This window comes from Sapajus apella, unplaced genomic scaffold (assembly GCF_009761245.1).
Source record: "Sapajus apella isolate SASKATOON/1434 unplaced genomic scaffold, GSC_monkey_1.0 scaffold61, whole genome shotgun sequence".
In the NCBI taxonomy this organism is placed as follows: domain Eukaryota; kingdom Metazoa; phylum Chordata; class Mammalia; order Primates; family Cebidae; genus Sapajus; species Sapajus apella.
This window is the reverse complement of record NW_022437001.1, coordinates 6,856,909-6,875,351: the sequence shown is the minus strand read 5'-3', so window position 1 is coordinate 6,875,351 and position 18,443 is coordinate 6,856,909. Positions and strand designations below refer to the sequence as shown.

Genomic DNA, 18,443 nt, shown 5'->3' with positions numbered 1-18,443 from the left:
AGCTCCTATTGTACAGTCTGAAGGTCCAGGAAAGGCTCAAGTCCATGCCAGCACTTCATACCAATTAATGCATTGCTCCATCAATACCAGCCAGTATTCTTAGAAGCCTAATATCCATGAAAGGTATGAAAATCTGCTTTGGAGAGTGTTGGTCAATCCAATTACGTGTTTGCATTTATCATTTTCATCATCACCAACAACAACCACCACAACAACATAATACAATCACCTGCATGTTCACAGGGCTGTTGGATGTTTAATAAGCTACACATGAGACCTTCTTTTATGAATATGAAACACTGAATGACATAGTTATTTAAAGGCATATGTACTATAGAACTGTAGAAGTATGAGACAAACAATGAAGTGGCAAGAGTTCCCTTTAGCATTTTTATATCCACATTTGTCTATTTTAAGCATAATAGCTTTAAGAGAATGAAGAGACAAGCCATAGACTGGGAGAAAATATCTGTAAAAGAAATATCTGATAAAGAAGTATTATCTAAAATACACAAAGGACTCTTAAAACTCAACAATAAAAAAAAAAAAAGAATAAACTGATTCAAAATTGGGCCAAAGACCTGAAAAAACAACGAAGATGTACATATGTCAAATAAGCATATAGAAAGATCCTCCATATCACATGTCACTAGGGAATGACAACTTTAAACAACTATGAGGTATTGCTAAGCAGCTAGTAGAATAGTCAAAATCCAAAGAACTGGAAACACCAAATGCCTGTGAAGATGGGAAATAACGGAAACTCTCATTCACTGCTAGTGGGAATGCAAAATGGTACAGCCACATTGTAAGACAGTTTGGCAGTTTCTCATAAAACTAAACATACTCTTGCTGTATGATCCAGCAATCATACTCCTTGATATTTGCCCAAATGAGCTGAAAACTTATTTCTACACAAATATTTATAGCAGCTTTATTCATAATTGCCAAAACTTGGAAGCAACCAAGATATCCTTTAGTAGGTAAATGGATAAACTGTGGTACATCCAAATAATGGAATATTATTCAGAACTTAAATGAACTGTCACACCATGAAGAGGCATAGAGTGGTCTTAAATGCATATTTCTAAGTGAAAAAAGCCAGTCTGAGAAGGCTACACAGTGTGGTGGTGCAGCATATGCACCCCAACTATGTATAGTATGATTCCAAATGTATGACATTCTGGAAAAGGCAAAACTATGGAGACAGAAAAAAGATCAGTAGTGGCCAGTGGTTAATGGGGAGGAAGGAATAAATAAGTGGAGCACAGAGAATTTTTAGGGCAGTGAAACTATTTTGTATGACACTGTAATTGTGGGTACATTTCATTGTGTATTTGTTGAAACCTATAGAATGTGCAACACCAAGAGTGAACCCTAATGTAGACCTTGGCCTTTGGGTGATAATGATGTGTCAGCATAGATTCATCAGATCTAACAACTAAACAAAACTAAAATAAATAAGTTAAACTAAACCACGCAAGTTAAACTAAACCTCTGCATAATATTTTTATGACTTTAAGGCTCTTAATAAATTAATGTTTACATTCAGGGTTTGGAAGATAGTATTTCACAAAAAGTCTTGCAATGTTTTCTTTGCATCAAAAAAGATGCTGAAAGCAAAAACCTGGGAAATATGGAAAATTGCCTTGCGAGTTAGAAAAAGTCAGTTATAAGCTGCTAAGGGGCTTTTGGGAACAGGCACAATTTTTATAAGCTTGTTAGCTCATGAAATAATTCAGGATGCCCACCCCGTATGTCAAGCTGGCCCCTTACCCAGCTACTCCCTTTGGAGAAGATTGCAGCTGCTCCGCAGATGAACGAGGTCTTTAAACTCCTCATGGCTTCCTACCCACCACACCAGTGTTAACCGCTCCATCAGGGCTCTGTAGGAAAGGGAAAGAAGTTTGAATCAAAAACTTATTGTTTTTTGAATAATTGAAACAACCAGTAAGGAGTGTGCAATTTGATGTCTTTTGCAAAGAAAGTTTTTAGGGACAGGATTTTTTATCCTATCATGTTTGTTCTTTGCAACTAATTATTTAATTTTAATGGCACTTTTCTTAAAATTTTTATTTATATTATATTTTATATTGCAAGAACTTCAAATACAGCCCTCTCAATAAGTCTGTAACGGTTTTGTCTTTACCCAAACTGAGCTTTTGTAGAAGGATATAAGGAAGTCTCTATTCTTTACCAAATCACATCCAGTTCCTTTCTGTTCCTGATATCAAGGGTTCACTTCTTCTGCCTTTAGCCAAAACAGGGATACAAGGGAGGAACTCTTCATCTTAGAAAAACATTCTGCATCTTAGATTTTATAACACTTAATGGAGTTAAGGATCTGTGTTGGAAGACCTTATCACTTTGTGTATACTGTTACAAATCATAAATAAAATAAAGTATAAGGTTTCAGCTGATGAAAGCATGTGTGTAGGGAAAAAGGAATCAAGTCCTGGCCTAACTGTTCTCTTCTTTTCCCTCTCCAGTTCTATTAATAGCAAGAGTATTGAGAATGCATGCAAAATTCCAAACCAAGTTCCCATAGTAGCACTTAGATAATGTCTGCACACCATTTTCAGTTGGAACTAGTTTTTAATGTAACACAATTAATGTCATTATAATTCGGAGTTACTTGAGTGATTTTAATTATTTTTGTATCAATTAACATTGTCATGGAAACAGTCTCTTGCTAAAATGGCTTAAGTCTTCACACATTTAATCAATATCCAGAGGCAGATTTAAAGACTTGAGGTGTTTGCTTTATTTATTTGTTTGCTTTAAACTATTCAAGGACGTTTCTGGGTACACACAGCAGTTACTTAAACTGTAAATTCCAGTTTTGTATGACTTCAAGTTATTTTTTACACTCTGCAAATAAATCCTGCCCAAAAGATCACTTCTACTTTTCTGGATTCTTGTTTTTGTTTTGTATTTAATTGTATTTGTGTTGTATACGGATTTCTGTTAGAGGAATTCCATTGCACCAATTCCGCCACTGGACAAACCAACCAGGATTCTTGGATTTGCGCGCTTTGGCGCGGACCGGCCTTTTCGGCCCCAGCGGGCTGCCGTAGCAGAGAAGAGCACTGATTGGCTGAGACAGAAAAGTACCGATGCCTCGGAGGTTTCGGTTTCGATTCGATGAACTCCCCGGAGGCCGGACTCTTGTGGTACCGGTAGTGAGGGTTCTGGATCCCGCCGGGGAGGTGAGCCGCGTGGCTGCGCGGGCCGTGCAGCCTCGGAAAGGGCCTGCGGGGAGCGGGTTGGGGCTCCGGGGAGGGACTGCTGGGTGGCAGGTCCCGGCAAAATGCCGCGTCCAAGCTCTGTGTGCACAGAATGGCCGGGAGTAATCTGGTGCGCGCTTGGAACCGCCGTCAGGGAGGCGCCTACAGTGCGAGGAGAGGAGCGGTACCGTCCCGGCTCCCATCGACTTGGCGTTCGAGACTGCACAAAGTTGTTCAGAGGTTGCCGAAATTCCCCAAGGGAACCCCAGCGCTAATCCCAGGATTCGGCGGGAAAGCGGCTCCCGAACCTAGGCCTAGGCTTTGCCTGGATTCTTTCAGGCTTCAGGAAATTGCGAAGCCTCTCCTACATCGGAGTGGCTGCACCTGACCACAGGAATTAAGGGCTGGACTAACCTGAATTACCGAGTTGCCTGGTTGGGGAACCCGATTGTATGGTCTTAAGTCCTATCGCCAGAGGTTTTCTGTGTGTCTGCGCGCGTGCTCCCGTGCGTGCATAGCAGGCATTTTTGTTTAAGGTGTGTAGGATTAGGATGATTGGAATTACCCTACCCCACTGCTGTTAGTAATACGTGACTATTGTAGAAAAATTGCAAACATAGAAGACTTTAGTGAAGAAAGTTATATTCACTGAACCCTTTCACCTACCATCTTTTTCTCTTGTATAATGCCAGCTTCTACTTGGACTAAGACCGTTCATGTTTAATTACTTAACAGTGTAGTTTTCCACTTCCATTTAAAAACTTCCTAAATATTATTCTAATTTTGTATCTTCTTTTGAGTGACAAAAGAATTGGCCCATCATTGTGGATCCCAGTGTAGGTCCCATAAATTATTCAGTCATTTCCCGACTGTGGGACATTAGGTTGTTTTGAAATTTTTGCATCATCTTAGCATCCCAGATCATATTTTGATTACTTCCCCCCCCTATTTTTTAGGTTATTTCCTTGGACTAGATTCTCAAGTGAAATTATCAGATTAGATGCTGTCATCCATAGGGTCTTTAGGCCTTCATACACATTGCTGCAGTGTTTTCCAAAAAAGTTTTAGAGGTGGGTGGCAGTTTTACTTGATTGAATATTGTGCAGAAATCTCGAGAGGCTTATGTTTGTGGTGTATGTGTGTGTGTATCACTGGAGTTAACTGTATTAGACTACCTGAATGTTAAAACAGGAAGAGACCTTAAGTGGTCATCTAGCATAACTCCCTTATTTTGCAGATGAGAAACCTGGGGCCATGAGAGGTGAGATGAGTTATTCAAGTGATACAGCTAATTAAGTAGCAGAGCTGGGATTAGAGCTGAGGTTTCCTGCGTCCCAAGTGAGTACTCTGTGCTGCATCAGGCAGCCTCTCACTGAACTGTGGCATAGTAGATATTAGAATTTAAAAATATGTTTACATCACTTGGATTATTCTCTCCTTTTAAAAGTGTACTAACATTTTAAATATCAGAGGGATCTTTAGTACTGAAAAATTGTAAAGTGATCATTTTCATGGCCCAGGCTAGAAATCCGTTATTAGAATGGCAACCCCTTCAAGACTTTGACAGTTGTTTTCAGATTCTCTATAAGTACAAATATGTTAGAATAAAAAAATCCCTGATAAATTATAATCTACACTCCATCGTTTGTTTAGATGTAGGTTTTGGTTCTCATTTGCTGTATTTTGGAGATTTCTTCATAACTCCTCACTTTAAGGCCAAAGAACAATGTTGCTGGTTTTTAATTTTTTTTATTTTAGAGCTTATAGCAGAGATTCTCAACTTCCATGGACATTTTGGCCTGGACAAATTTGTTGTGGGGGGCCGTCCTGTGCATTGTAAAATGTTTAGCAACATCCCTGGTCTCTACTCACTAGTATACCAGTAGCACCACCTGCCTCAGTCGTGAGAGTTCACAGTGTCCCCAGATATTTCCAGATGTCCCTGAACATGGTGGGGGAGGACAGAGGGGATTGCCCCTAGTTGAGAACCACTTGCTTATAGAAATTATCTGGAGAACTTTATAATGTAATATATAGTGCCTTTACCTCAGTAGACTGCAGGAATTTGCATTTTAACAAGCATCTCTAGATTCGGATACAGCTGATTCTTGAATGACAAACTGTTGTTTTATCCGTTTTTGGTGGTCATTATAGAGATTACTTGATTAGTATTTGTTGAAGTACATGCATGATACTACTAGTCACTGTACCCATAGTCACTGTACCCATAGTTTGGGCTGGTGGGGGCTGGACAGGAATTTTGCTTGACACTGGCTTTGAATGTCACTTCCACAGACTTGGGCAGTGTGCTTAGGTACCAGGGATACCAAGTGAGTAAGATATTTTCCCTGTCCCCAAGAAGCTTAAAACTCACCATGGGAGATCAGTCAGCAAACGGAAACATTACAAAACGGCCTGATAAGGGCCACGACTGAGAGTGTAAAGAGATCCTCTGAGTGGACTCACTTTGCCTTTGGGAAGTGAGCGAGAGAAGGAGCCCCACCTGCTCAGGAAGGAAGGATTGGTATGAAGCCTTCAAAAGACAGCGAGGCTCTCCACTGTCAGAGGGAGGAATTTAGAGAGCTGTCCTTCTCAGTGTCCGATTGCCTCCTCAGACACTGCTGTGTTAGTCTAACGCTGCAATTACTTGGGTTCTAATGTTATTTCCTTGCAATTTTTGCTTTTCAATTTTTTCCACCCTAAACTGTAAATACTCTAGGAGTAGGTAAAAACTTACAGGTAAACATTGCCAAGAAATAAGGGTTTTCATCTGTACTGCTCAGCGGCATAACTCAGATCACATTAGATACATAGCTTTGTGTTTGGCCATTACATTTTTTTGAGGCTAATTTACAGTATTTTTTCATGTTAGGTATTTTTTCCCCAGCGATACCACTCTCCCATTAGATTTTTCTCCACCTGTATTGTGATTCCCCAAGATTTAACCAGGGAATCTTAACATATTCAGAAAAGCAGTTGTACCTTTGAAAGGGCTTGGGCTTTGAGGTTAACCTTGGCTTTGCTTTCCGCCTCACGGGGTTTCTCTGTAAATTGCTTGTGAATCTAACACTGGTAGCACATAGTTGGATTAATAAAAGTTCATTCTTTCTTCATTCTTTTACCAAAAAGAAAAAAATTCTCTGCAGGGCACTTTGTAAAGGTTCTCATACTAGACCTCACAGTAGCTTCTGACAGAAAATATACTGCCTTTAATAGCCATTTATGAAAATAGATCATTTAAAACAAGCCTGAGTAGGAGTCAGGGGAGGGAGAGGAGGTATAGAGAGTGATAATGACTTTAATTTTGAAAGGAGAAGTTTTATCAAGGTCACCGTGAAGAAAGGTCTTTTTCCTCTTACGTGTTTATGGTTCAAGAGTCTTATCTCTTGCTTCAGAAATTGTCAAAACTGTTCCTTCTGCCTTATCCAATTTAAAAGATGAAAACTTAAAATTACTTGAGCCAAGTGATGGGAAAAATTGTGGTGTCAAGACCAATTTACCCATACAAAATGGATTTATGGGCAAGTCATTAAGTAACAGGGAGTACCAAGGAAGCCTAATGAAGACTAATGTAAAAGATATGGCTTTCCTAAAGTGATGGATAAAATGTGTTTGAGGCAGCCCATATACTCTTTTTCAAATAACCTTAAAAGTATTTTTTTCCCCAGAGATTTAGTAGAATGTAGATATTCTAGAGAACAGTTGAGAAGCTTGTCAGTCCCTCTTGTCATTTGGCTTACAGTATTTTGAGGGAGAAAAGACCCACGAAAAGAATACAAAAGAGTGCATAGTGACAGGTTGTATAGCAAGTAATTTGATTTATAGCAAGTAAAATCTAATACCAAACTGTGTGATGCCAAAACTAGGTGAGATGGGCTATGCAAAGTTGAAAGTGGAACCCAAGCAAGTTCCTGCTTAAAACCCCTGTTTTCCTGTTTCCTATCATTGACAACAGTATTTCCTCTTGCCAGTTATTTCCTAGGCTTATTCAAATAGATTCCTGGCTCCTACCCAAGAACTGAGTAAAATCTCCAGCTGATCCTAATGATTCAAGTTTGGGAAACTGACCCAGAGCCTCAAGTCCGTGCCCCCTGTGAGTGTGGTGCAGCTCCCTGCCACAGAGGTGTTTCCTCCTTCCCTATGTAGATTTTGCCTTCTACCCAGACACGTGTTCCGTGCCTTTTCTGACTTCTTTCAGCTGGAGGATGACGCCTTTTCCTTCAAACTCAGCTCAGGTGTTAACCTGCAGAAATTCTTCTTTGATCTACCAAACCTGGGATAGGAGATTCTCTGCTCTCTTTTGTGCAAAATTCTATCAGAATACACATCACCTTTGTAAAATTCTCCATTCACATGTTTTTTTGCCCTCTCTAGAATGTGAACTCTGAGGGTTTAAGGCCTTATCTTTGTGTTAACATTCTGCAGCTCCATGTGCCTGACACCTAACAGGTGCTCTGTGAAAGTTGGAAGTGTTGATTGTCTTCAGAAGAGATTGATGTTAATTGGAATGCAGATAAGGCATTATTGGGCAAGGCGTTATCTTTGGTGAGCTTAGAAGAACATATCTCTGCTTTTAAAAAGGTGTGGAAAGTTAATATTAAAAATACCTTTAAAATAACCTATACTGTCAAGCAACTGATAGTCAAGATTTGCATTCTTTTTTTTGACAGTTATTAACTCTCCTTCCAGCTTTTGCTTTATGTTTTTAATCTCAAATTGTAAATACTCTGAGTAGGTGAAATTACTAATAATTAAAGTAGTTAATAATATTTCTGTGAACTAGAGTCACATTACAATACATCTTACTGGTCTTTAACACAAAATAGCTACTTCCATCTCAGTTTTGTACGTGATGAAACTGTGGCATAATGGGATTTAGAATCTGTTGTAGGAAATGAACCTGACTCATCAGTTGAGTATCAGGCCTTCAGAGTTAATATTCTCTCTAGATGTGTTCGGCCACAAAAAAGCACGTGTTCAAAATGCAAATAAGGCAGTTTATAGATGAATGAGAAGATTTGTGGATTTTCACTAAACTCATTAAAGGTACTGAATATGTTACAGTATTTACTTTGTAATTTTTCTCTTTGTACTCAGAACAGTATAAATAAAACTGCTGTGTGATCTGAGTCCTGAATGAAAAGTGGTTGTCCTGAATAGTAGTTGTAATTGTAGTTATCTGTTGAGATTGTGGAGCTAAAAAAATAAGCTGGAAATTCAATGGAAGAGTTAAATTAACATTTGTTGATCAAAATAATCAGTTGATTGCATTTTGAAAACATCTTTCAAGCATTGGGGGCAGTGTAGATTGTCCAAATGATAGCCTAAAATTCAACAATAATTTCTGAAATTTGTATTTTATTTGATTTAGGATGTTGACTTTTCTTGGCTAAAAATAATTAATTTACTTAAATTATGATTGCTTTTGTTTACTCACACTCTTTAAACAAGAGTTTAAATTCTTCTAGATTTAAATTTAAGGCCAGAGCCTTTGTGTGTGACATGTTTTTGAATCCCCTTGCTCAGTGTGTACATGTACATATTTGTTGAACAAATGAAAAACTGATAACCTAGAGTTCCCGCTTACTCCAACTGCTGATCATGTATGAATTCACTATGAGAATATCTCCAAACAATCCTTCTACACACAAATTCAGATCATTGAGTGGAGGGACTTAGAATGAAATAAGCAATGCTATTAATGGAAGGATGTTTAATGAAAAAATTTCATTGAAAACAAAAGAACAGCTTGAGCTCTTGAAGGGAATTCTTAAAATATTGTATCCGTACTAGGTTTTAAGTGTCAGTGCTATATAGCTGCTGAATAATAAGTGATGCTGAATTTGACTGAAACAGAAACATTAATTTCTAAAATATTTTTACTCAGTTTTTGCTTAGCTACAATTTTATTAATTTGCCAACATATTTTGAAAGAGGTAGCTATTATATAAGAAAAGATGCATTTTGAAAGGAGTGATGTGCAGCTTTCCATGTCTGATACTGTTGATTTGGGTGTATAACGCTATCTCATTTTCTATTTTAGACTCCTTTTATTCTTATATTTTAAGACTGTTTTTTTCTTCATTATTTAGAGCACATATCTGCTATAGTCATAATAAACTAATTAAAAGTCTTTGGCTGCGATAGTGACTTTCAGAAGGCTGTTTAAGGTTGTGATTAAGAATATGGGCTGGCTCTCCACTTTCTGGCTGTGTGACCTTGAGCAGAGTGTTTAAGCTTTCTATGTCTTTCTTCATCTGTAAAATGAGGATAAAAACAATACCTGCCTTTTAGGGTAGAGCAATTTAAATGGATTAATACATACAAAGTTCTTGGAAAAGTGCTGGCATATGGTACACTCAAAATTACCTTTATATTATTATTCTTTTCAGAGATACCATTTAGGCATCAGTTTATAAATGTGTCTGTCCTATATAATAAAGACTTAAAATAGGACTGATTTGAACTTGAATATTCCATCACATTTTGGAACAAATTATTTAATCTTTCTGTGCCTTTCATCAGCAAAATGAGGGTATTAAGACCTTCTTCCCAGGGTTCTTGTAAAGATGAAATGTGATAGTGTTTATAAAAACCTTAGCAGAATGCTCTGCGTAAAATAACCAACCATTCACTAATGGAGGTGTGGTAGTGGTTGTAATGGGTATACTGACTATGTGTCAGGCAGTAGTGATAAGTGATTAAGAGCAGGTGCTTTGTAAACACAGGACTTTTCTCTAATGAGGCTATGCCATGGTGTTGTGGGAACTGAATAAGATAATGCATGTAGAATGTTTTAGCTTAGTATCTGGCTCATAGTAAGTGCTGAAAACCTGTTAGCTGTCATGTAGTAGTAGTGGAGTAATAATGAGTCTTCTTGCATGGTTATTTGATACTTCATTTTCTGTAAATACTAAGGGCTTTAAGGGTTTTGTTGACTAATCAGCTTTTGTCTTTACCTTTATTACCCCTTTTCATATTTTGATTTAGGATTGTTAAAATGAGTCTTCGGAAGCAAACCCCTAGTGACTTCTTAAAGCAAATCATCGGACGACCAGTTGTGGTAAAATTAAATTCTGGAGTGGATTATCGAGGTAATATTTTCATGTTTCATCCTCACTGGTGTAACTGAATAAGTAAATGTGATGTACTGATTTTTATTAATCTCTTAAATATACCCGATAGACCAAAAAAGTACTGGTCCTCAGCAGGTTTTATGCACATCTCTTTTTCTACCTCTGAGATCATTCTTTCTACAGGGACAAATCTGGCAGTATAGCATGTGCTGTTTCTGCCTTTCAGTGTGATTTGTGTGACTTCTGTCTCCTGTCTCTGCTTTGAGATCATGTGTGCCTAAGTTACCTGGTAATAACCGGGTATTCTTAGTTGACTCAGGTGTGAACAACTCAACTGAAGAACACCTTGGTACAGAAGCATTTGTTTTTGCAGGAGTATTCAAAATTGGCAAGCAGCTATTGAGTATCATTTTACAACCTGAATGTCCCATTCATGTAACTTATGTGTGGAGTATCCAAAGATGCCTTTCTGTTCTTGGAGAAAATATTGTTTTTAAGAGGCTGTGATGCTTTTGAAATTAACTTTATAGGAAGAATGGTGTCAAATTCTATGTTTTAAAGTTACCAAATTCCTTATCTTCTGCAACTAAGGTATGTTAAGGTGCCTGAAATATTTCGCAGGTGTAGCTAACTAATTCATTAGCAGAGTGACTTGGTCTCTTGGGTTGCTGTAACAGAATACCACAGACTGGGTAATTCTTATTTTTATTTTTTGCATTTTTAAATTTATGTCAGTAGAGTACAGGTGGTTTTTGGTCACATGGATACATTCTTTAGTGGTGGTTTTGTGCATCCACCACCTAAGCACTGTACACTATACTGGGTAATTTTCAAAAACAGAAGTTTATTTTCTCGAAGTTCTGGTGGCTAGGAAATCCAAGATCAGGATGCCAGCAGGTTCAGTTGTCTGGCGAGGGATGCATCCTCCGGAGAGGATGGAATGCTGAGTCCTTATGTGGCAGAAGGCAGAGGGCAAACCAGCATACTGCATGAAGCCTTTTTTTATGTGAGCCTTCATCCCATGAATGGAAAGTGTTCATGGTCCTCTCACCTCTTAAAGGCCCCACCTCTTAATAAGGTCTTATTGCCAAACACCTGAATTTTGGAAAGGACACATACAAACCATAGCACAGGGTTTTGTGGCCTTTTCTTGGTCTCTTTTCTAAATAATTAATAATGATAGTAATCTCTCAAGCTTTTTCCTTTGAAATCTCTATTGAGTATTCCCACCTAGTAAGGGAGGAGCTAGGACTCGAGTTCAGGCTTGGCTCATAAGCCTTGATAAGAAACTACTGTGGTGATTATGTACTCCTTTAGCTTCTTGACATTAATAACATATCTCCAGTTTAATTTTATTTTTATAGTAAAACTAATGGATTTATACTGAATACTGAGATACTGTAATGTCTCCATGTACTGCCTCTACCTGTGAACTTTTGATGGGCCCATAAGAAATAATAGATTTCTAGGGATTTTAGTCTGTTTGACAGCTGATTAAAGTGAGGACATTGTGTTCAATATCTTCTCAGTATCCACTTTATTGAAGAGATGAACCTGCCTGATCTTTTTTCTCTATACTCTTTAAGGAAAATTTTTCTGTTTATAAAGGCAATACATGTTTTAGTTTTAATTTTAGAAATTTAAAAGGAAATAATAGAAAAAAATATGTAGAAGAAAGCAAAGTCTCCCCAATGCTACCATCCAGAGACAGTTTACCAATTTTGACCTCTATATAAGCATAATTTGAGGTAAATGGAATCAGCTGTACATGAAACCTGATTTTTTTTTTTTTTTTTAAACATGAAACAATACATTTAGTTTTGTAACAATGCCGAGTTTTGTGTGGCTGTACCATAGTTTTGTTTTTATTTTTAACAGATTTCCTATTAATGAACATTTAGGTGTTGACCAGTTTTTTGCTACTACAAACCACTGTTTTACTTTGACACATATTGTGAACACTTGACCAAGCATCTCTTTAGAATCAATTCCCTGGGCTAGGATTTACAAATCAGAGTATTCTTTGGCCCTGCATCAGAGAACCTGGGTTTATCCTTCATATTCTCACCAACTCTTATACTGGCTTTTTCATCTTTCCTAATCTAATACTTGGCAACAAGTAATATAACATTTTACATATATTTTCTTTACTAGTGAGATTCAGGAGTCTTTCACATGGATAGTAACCCTAATTTGCTTTCCTCTTATGAATGTCTCTTCATGACCTTTGTACTAATAAAGCAAAATATTTTATACTATTAGATAGCCTTACTAAAGGAACACGCTTATTTTATGGTTTACAAAACACCGAAAAAAACCCAAAACAAAACAATAACAACGTACCGAAAAACAAAACAAAAAAACCTCCATCAACTCTCTGTAGCAGTTTCTCTTTAAGAAAATGCTTTGTTTGTGGTTATATATAGTAGTTTATCTCATGGAGAAGGAAAGGGTTGTATTTCTAACCTTTTGGGCAGTTTGCGTTTGTGTGTGTGTGTGTGTGTGTGTGTTTTTGTTTTTTTCTTCTTAGCCTTTGCTATGAGAATAGAATAGATATTTTAGTTAGACATGAACTTTTTTTTTTTTTTTTTTTTTTGAGATGGTGTCTCACTCTGTCACCCAGGCTGGAGTGCAGTGTCGCAGTCTTAGTGCACTACAACCTCTGTCTCCCAGGTTCAAACAATTCTCCTGCCTCAGCCTCCTGAGTAGCTGGAATTACAGGCATCTGCCACCACTTCTGGCTAATTTTTGTATTTTTAGTAGAGACGGAGTTTCACCATTTTAGCCATGCTGTTCTTGAACTCCTGACCTCAAGTGATCCACCTGCCTCTGCCTCTCAAAGTACTGGGATTATAGGCCTGAGCCACTGTGCCCAGCCTGGACGTTTCATTTTGAAATCTTTTTCATTAGTTTTCAAACTTTCCTGTCTTGCCTCAGAAGTTTCTTGCTTATTTATAATTGTGGTTTATATGTAAAATAATACAGCAGGAAATGAGCTAAAGTTGTATCTTAAGCTTTCTTTTGCTAAGAAATAATTGTTATTATTCACAGTCCATTCTGGTTCTTTGAGAGTTTACAGCTTAAGCTGTCATTATAGACACAATTTTGAAAGGAAACTTTTTTTGTTTAGAGGATAATAGGGGCAGAGACAGAGAGTGAGGAGCATATTAATCAAGTTAAGACATCAGATGGGAAACTATAGACTCATCTAATTCAATTGAATCTAGTATTTGTTTTTACTTAATTTTTTTTTCCTCTGGAAAATACCACTTTACCTTAGAGACAGAGTTAGAGGCTTACAGATTTTCATCTTTTGAAAAAGGTCATCATGTCAAATTTTACAAAATTTATACCATCTTAACACAATTAAAGATTCGCTCAAACTGTTTCCTTGAAAGCTCCCTCGAATGTTTTTGGCCATTTTCTCTATTAGTTTTGATTGAAAAATATTATAGCTGTAACAAAACAGAACAAGATGTGTTATAATGCAATATGTTGCCCTATATTCTCAAGCTGCTCTTCACTCTGAGTCACAGCTTTAAGATGTTCTTTCGGGAGCACCTGCTGTCTCCTCTTCTATTATTTTAACAGATTGTGGAGACTTCCTCTTAACCCTGGAGTACATTCATCTGCTGCAGTAGATGTTGTGAAAGAATGAAATAAATCTGCAGACCCATATTTCACTTAGTGGCCAAAGTAGGAAATGCCTCTGGAACCTGGGATCATTTGTTCATGCATAATTGCCCACCTTGTGCTTAGTTTTCAAAGAATGGTATTTTTGTTGGAATATTCTTTTGCTATACGTTCATTCATACCATGAGGGAAGTGACGGTTTGTTGTTTTACCGGATAGTAGTGGGTGCATGACTGCCTTCCTAGCCTTCATTCAGATTGGCATAGAGTTGTTGTTTGCTTACGCTACTGAGTTTCATTTATTGTGTGAATTTTTATGTTAAGCATCTGAGAGCTAATGAATAAAGAGAGATTGTCTGCTCTAAGGTATACCCTGTAATTTTCAACTCTTACTTTTCTTGTGTATCTTCTTTTTGACTCAATCTGTCTGCAGGGGTCCTGGCTTGCCTGGATGGCTACATGAATATAGCCCTGGAGCAGACAGAGGAATATGTAAATGGACAACTGAAGAATAAGTATGGAGATGCATTTATCCGAGGAAACAATGGTAACATTTCTTCACCCTGCAGTACAGGGTCCAAAATAAGCCTTTCTGTTTATAATCCAGATCACCAAAGAGTTTTCTAGATAATTTAAAAGTACAGTTTTAGGCTTATTTTAAAATGCTTATATGTCAGATCTTCAGTTTGACCAGTTATTTTTTAGATGCTTCATAGAATTTTGAAACTAAAATTTTCCCCTTCCCTTCCTTTAGTGATGAGGAAATGGGGAACATTGGTCTCTTGACCCAGAACCCTGCTCTCTCAAGTAAAGATTACTGTGTCTCCCCAGCACATATTCCTGCTTCTCGTAGCCTGAAGTTGGAGCTGTAAGAATGGGCACCATTTCCTTGATGTCTTTGATTTGCATAATTTGGCATTTCATCCTATTTGTCCCTTCTCTGTTAAACATTCAGATGCTTTCTATGGAGATTTGTACCTTTCCTTTGGCAAAAATGGCAAAGTAGAAAAACTAATTTAAAGTTTCTCAGTTTTTTAAACAACTAATTGCTGTGATTTTTGTAGTTATTTTTAAGTACCTAGTTTCAACATGAAAATTATAATTAAGTCATATTTGTATTTTTGGTGGAGAAGGAAAGACATCAGAAGTATGAGAATTACCCCACTTTTTGGTTCAATCTCCCAAATGAAACTCTGGGATTCTTGAGTTAAGATTTTTTATTGATTTGTTTAATTCTGGATGTCTTCAGCTCCCTAAATAGTTGAATCTCCTTGCTATAAACTAAACTTCCTGACTTTTGTAATAGATTCTGTCCCCTGTGCTTACAGTATCATATTTCTTCATATTATATTTTTATATATATGATCTCCTGGCTTTCTAGTCATTCCTACTTATAGAATTATTTATCCTATTTTTCATATCCTCATTTGACTTCCTGTTTTTCCTAAGAAATGATACAATCTTTTCTCACCTCAAGACAGTTAATGGCAGCAGTCACTGACAGGCTGGCTTCTGTGCATGTTGATAGGGGTTGGATCCTTTAACATGCACACTACACCCAGGACTTGAGGGGCAGAGTGGAGGGTAGTTGTACAGGCAAGATTCATCTTCAGACTCCCAAGTTCACACCATTGGCTTTTAAAGAGGATCTTGACTTAACTTGATTGAGCTGTGCTGTACTTTGATGAAGACATCCTACTGTTTACTTTGAGCAGACCTCTCAGAAGCCTAGTAGGCATGGAGGGTGGAAGGGAGAGCCAGCACTAGTGAAACTTGGCCAAAGTGACCCAGGCATTCCGTTTTGTTTCATTCCTACAGACCATACATCCTAAGAGTTCAGGCTGGTAGTCGTGAGAGGACTGGCTAAGTAGAATATTGGGTAACACCAAAGTATGAGACTTTAACAGGAACTCAGAAAAAGGACTTTGATATCATTAAAAAGAAAAAAAAAAAATCAAAAAATCCTGCTCTTGTTTATCCTGTTGCAATTAAGAAGGTAAACAGCAAGTTTAGAGTTTGTGTTGGAGAGAGAGATGAAAATATACTGTTTATTCTTAATTTGAGATCTAGCCTGGTAGGTAGATTGACTGATTTACTTTCTGAAAACATCTTGTTTTTTGTTTCTTTGTTTGTTTGTTTTTTGCGATGAAGTCTTGCTCTGTCGCCCAGGCTGGACGGTAGTGGTGCCATCTTGGCTCACTGCAGCCTCTGCCTCTCAGACTTAAGTGATCCTCTCACCTCAGCCTCCCACGTAGCTGGGACTTCAGGCGTGTACCACCATGCCTGGGTAATTTTTTGTATTTTTGGTAGAGAGGGGATTTCACCATGTTGCCCATGCTGATCTTGAACTTCTGAGCTCAAGTGATCCACCTGCTTTGGCCTCCCAAAGTACTGAGATTACAGGCTTGAACCACTGTGTTCAACCCGGAAAAGCATAATTCTTACACTTCCAACTGTAAAGCATTCTTAGATGCCAGAGACTTCCACATCTATTTTATTATATCTTCATGGTCACACTTTGCAGAGTCAGTCAGACACATGGATAAGATTAGGACACAGTTTTATAAGACATCAAACCCGGATATAGATTCATAAAACTAGTACTTCCAGAGTTAATTGAATGATATGAAAATTCCTTTTAAATGTCAGGTGTAGCCAACCAAAATCTGTTTGCTTTTGAAACTTGCTACTATGTATACTTACAAGCAGGGTTTTTAATTTTTTCAATTTATGTATTTTTTTCTTTTCAGTGTTGTACATCAGTACACAGAAGAGAAGGATGTGAAGACACCAAGAGAGCAACACTTTTCATAGTTGGATATATTTTTTTATGAATTTTTTTTCTAATTTTTGCTTCTTTTGTGATGTAATTTGTCCTGTTTTTATAATAATTGGTGATTTTTCACTGACGTGAGTAAGATAAATGTTTACAATTGTGGATTTAATTGTGAAGTGCTCTTTCACATTTAAGTTTCAGTCATTTTCTTTTACCTCTTGTCAGTGTACAGAATGCTAAAAGAATTAAAAAAAAAAAACAAAATATATCTCTTCTACAAGATTATTTAAGTTTCGAGGAGTGTTATTACATTTGACTTGCTTTATTTATCCAGCTAAAATGATGCATACATTTTATATATTGTGTGGGTGTGTAATTAAAACATTTTAGAGGTATCCTCCTTTATTGCATCTTTCTCTGTTCATACAAAATCCTTGGGTGAATATGTTCTACAAAGGCATCCAGTTTCAGTCTGAAGCACAAAAAGGGGCCACAAGGTCAGATGTTCAGCCACTGATTTAGTCACCTTAAATAGAAACAGAATTGGGGAGCTAAGAGGGGCACTTTCACATGAGTGGGATTGGAATCGAGGTGCCGGAGAAATCCTAAAGATTAGCAAGATTTCAGTTAGACTCCTGTCAGCAGTCCCCCTGCGACTCCTATGCAGTTAGACTTTTTAGATTTACCTGCTCCCTTTCAGGAACATTGGCATCAATGTTATTCTCTCAGTTTATGAACACAGTTTGGGAGAGACCATTCCTGTACATCTCTTGCAGTCGGATTAAACCAAAGCCTGGAGTTTATAAACTAATTCAGGTTCTAATTGTGGAACTGAGATTGGGAAATAATTTTTCCTAACTTGCTTAGCAAGTGGCTTTAGAGAGCCCTGTCTCAAAAATCAGCTGTGTTTGCGTGTGACGTTGTCCAGGAGCAGAACACCAGGCTTTATGTTGCTTGGCACAAGTCAGCTCCTCCAATGATGTGATTCCTGCTGAGAGGGTTTTCACAATTTATTAATGAGCTTTCCACAACCCTGCTTTATTCTCCAAACAGTTTTATGCTGTCTCTAGGAACAACAAATATATCTGGGCACTGTGGTTGAATGAACACCAGACAGTTGTGTGAATGTTGTATTGGTCTTCCTCTTCTCTCCCTCCCCAGTCTAAATAGCATTCCTGTTTCTGGAGCTGGTGGTGTGATTTAAAACAACTGCCGGGTTGAAGGATGTAGGGGCAGGATCAAGGAGGGAGGGAAGGGGTAGTGCTGATTTTGGAGAGGTGTATGTAGTGTTTTGTCTTGGTTTATTTTAAAGATCAGAGAGTAATTGGAAACAATTATTTTTTAATTAATAACTTGGGAAAGGTGAACAGAAACATTTCACAGGGTTTTACCGTGTGCACATAAAAAATAAAACACTTTATGCTATGCTTCAATAATTTATCACTTCTTGACAGGGGCTTGGAAAGGGTCCAGTCTGTGAATACAGATCACCAATTTGCTCTTTTATAAATGAGTTCCTTTAAGGAGAAAGTGGATAGCCCTCCAAGTGGAGGATACATGTTCTCATTTGTTTTGTAGAATATGTGGGGCTGCAGGTTATCGTGTCCCTTCGTTCACTTACATCAGCCACCTCTAAAAGCAATTCCACTGTAGTCTCCCAACAATCTGTAGCATCCTATTTTTTCTTCTTCCCTGACCTCGCTTTTGGTATAAAAGTCTTTATTTTCCCCTT

General features: G+C 37.6%; 1 protein-coding gene across 3 annotated transcripts; it reads left to right on the top strand.

Moving 5' to 3' along the window:
* The first annotated feature begins 3,084 nt into the window (after nucleotides 1–3,084).
* On the top strand, nucleotides 3,085–17,106 carry LSM6 (LSM6 homolog, U6 small nuclear RNA and mRNA degradation associated). 3 transcript variants are annotated; one of them, XM_032246453.1, is made up of 4 exons: nucleotides 3,085–3,209; nucleotides 10,218–10,321; nucleotides 14,369–14,482; nucleotides 16,686–17,106. In XM_032246453.1, the coding sequence occupies exons 2-4, from the start codon at nucleotides 10,228–10,230 to the stop codon at nucleotides 16,718–16,720; spliced, it is 243 nt and encodes an 80-aa protein (XP_032102344.1). In that variant the 5' UTR covers nucleotides 3,085–3,209; nucleotides 10,218–10,227; the 3' UTR covers nucleotides 16,721–17,106. The 3 variants fall into 3 exon arrangements, with proteins under 3 accessions (XP_032102344.1, XP_032102346.1, XP_032102345.1); XM_032246455.1 differs by lacking the exon at nucleotides 3,085–3,209 and adding an exon at nucleotides 3,318–3,763; XM_032246454.1 differs by lacking the exon at nucleotides 3,085–3,209 and adding an exon at nucleotides 4,465–4,565.
* Nucleotides 17,107–18,443: the final 1,337 nt, after the last annotated feature.

Coding starts and splice junctions, on each gene's coding strand:
- LSM6 (XM_032246453.1), top strand. CDS start 10,228: ATGAGTCTTCGGAAGCAAACCCCTAGTGACTTCTTAAAGCAAATCATC. Junction 10,322..14,368: donor TTCTGGAGTGGATTATCGAG/GTAATATTTTCA, acceptor ATCTGTCTGCAG/GGGTCCTGGCTTGCCTGGAT. Junction 14,483..16,685: donor ATTTATCCGAGGAAACAATG/GTAACATTTCTT, acceptor TTTTCTTTTCAG/TGTTGTACATCAGTACACAG.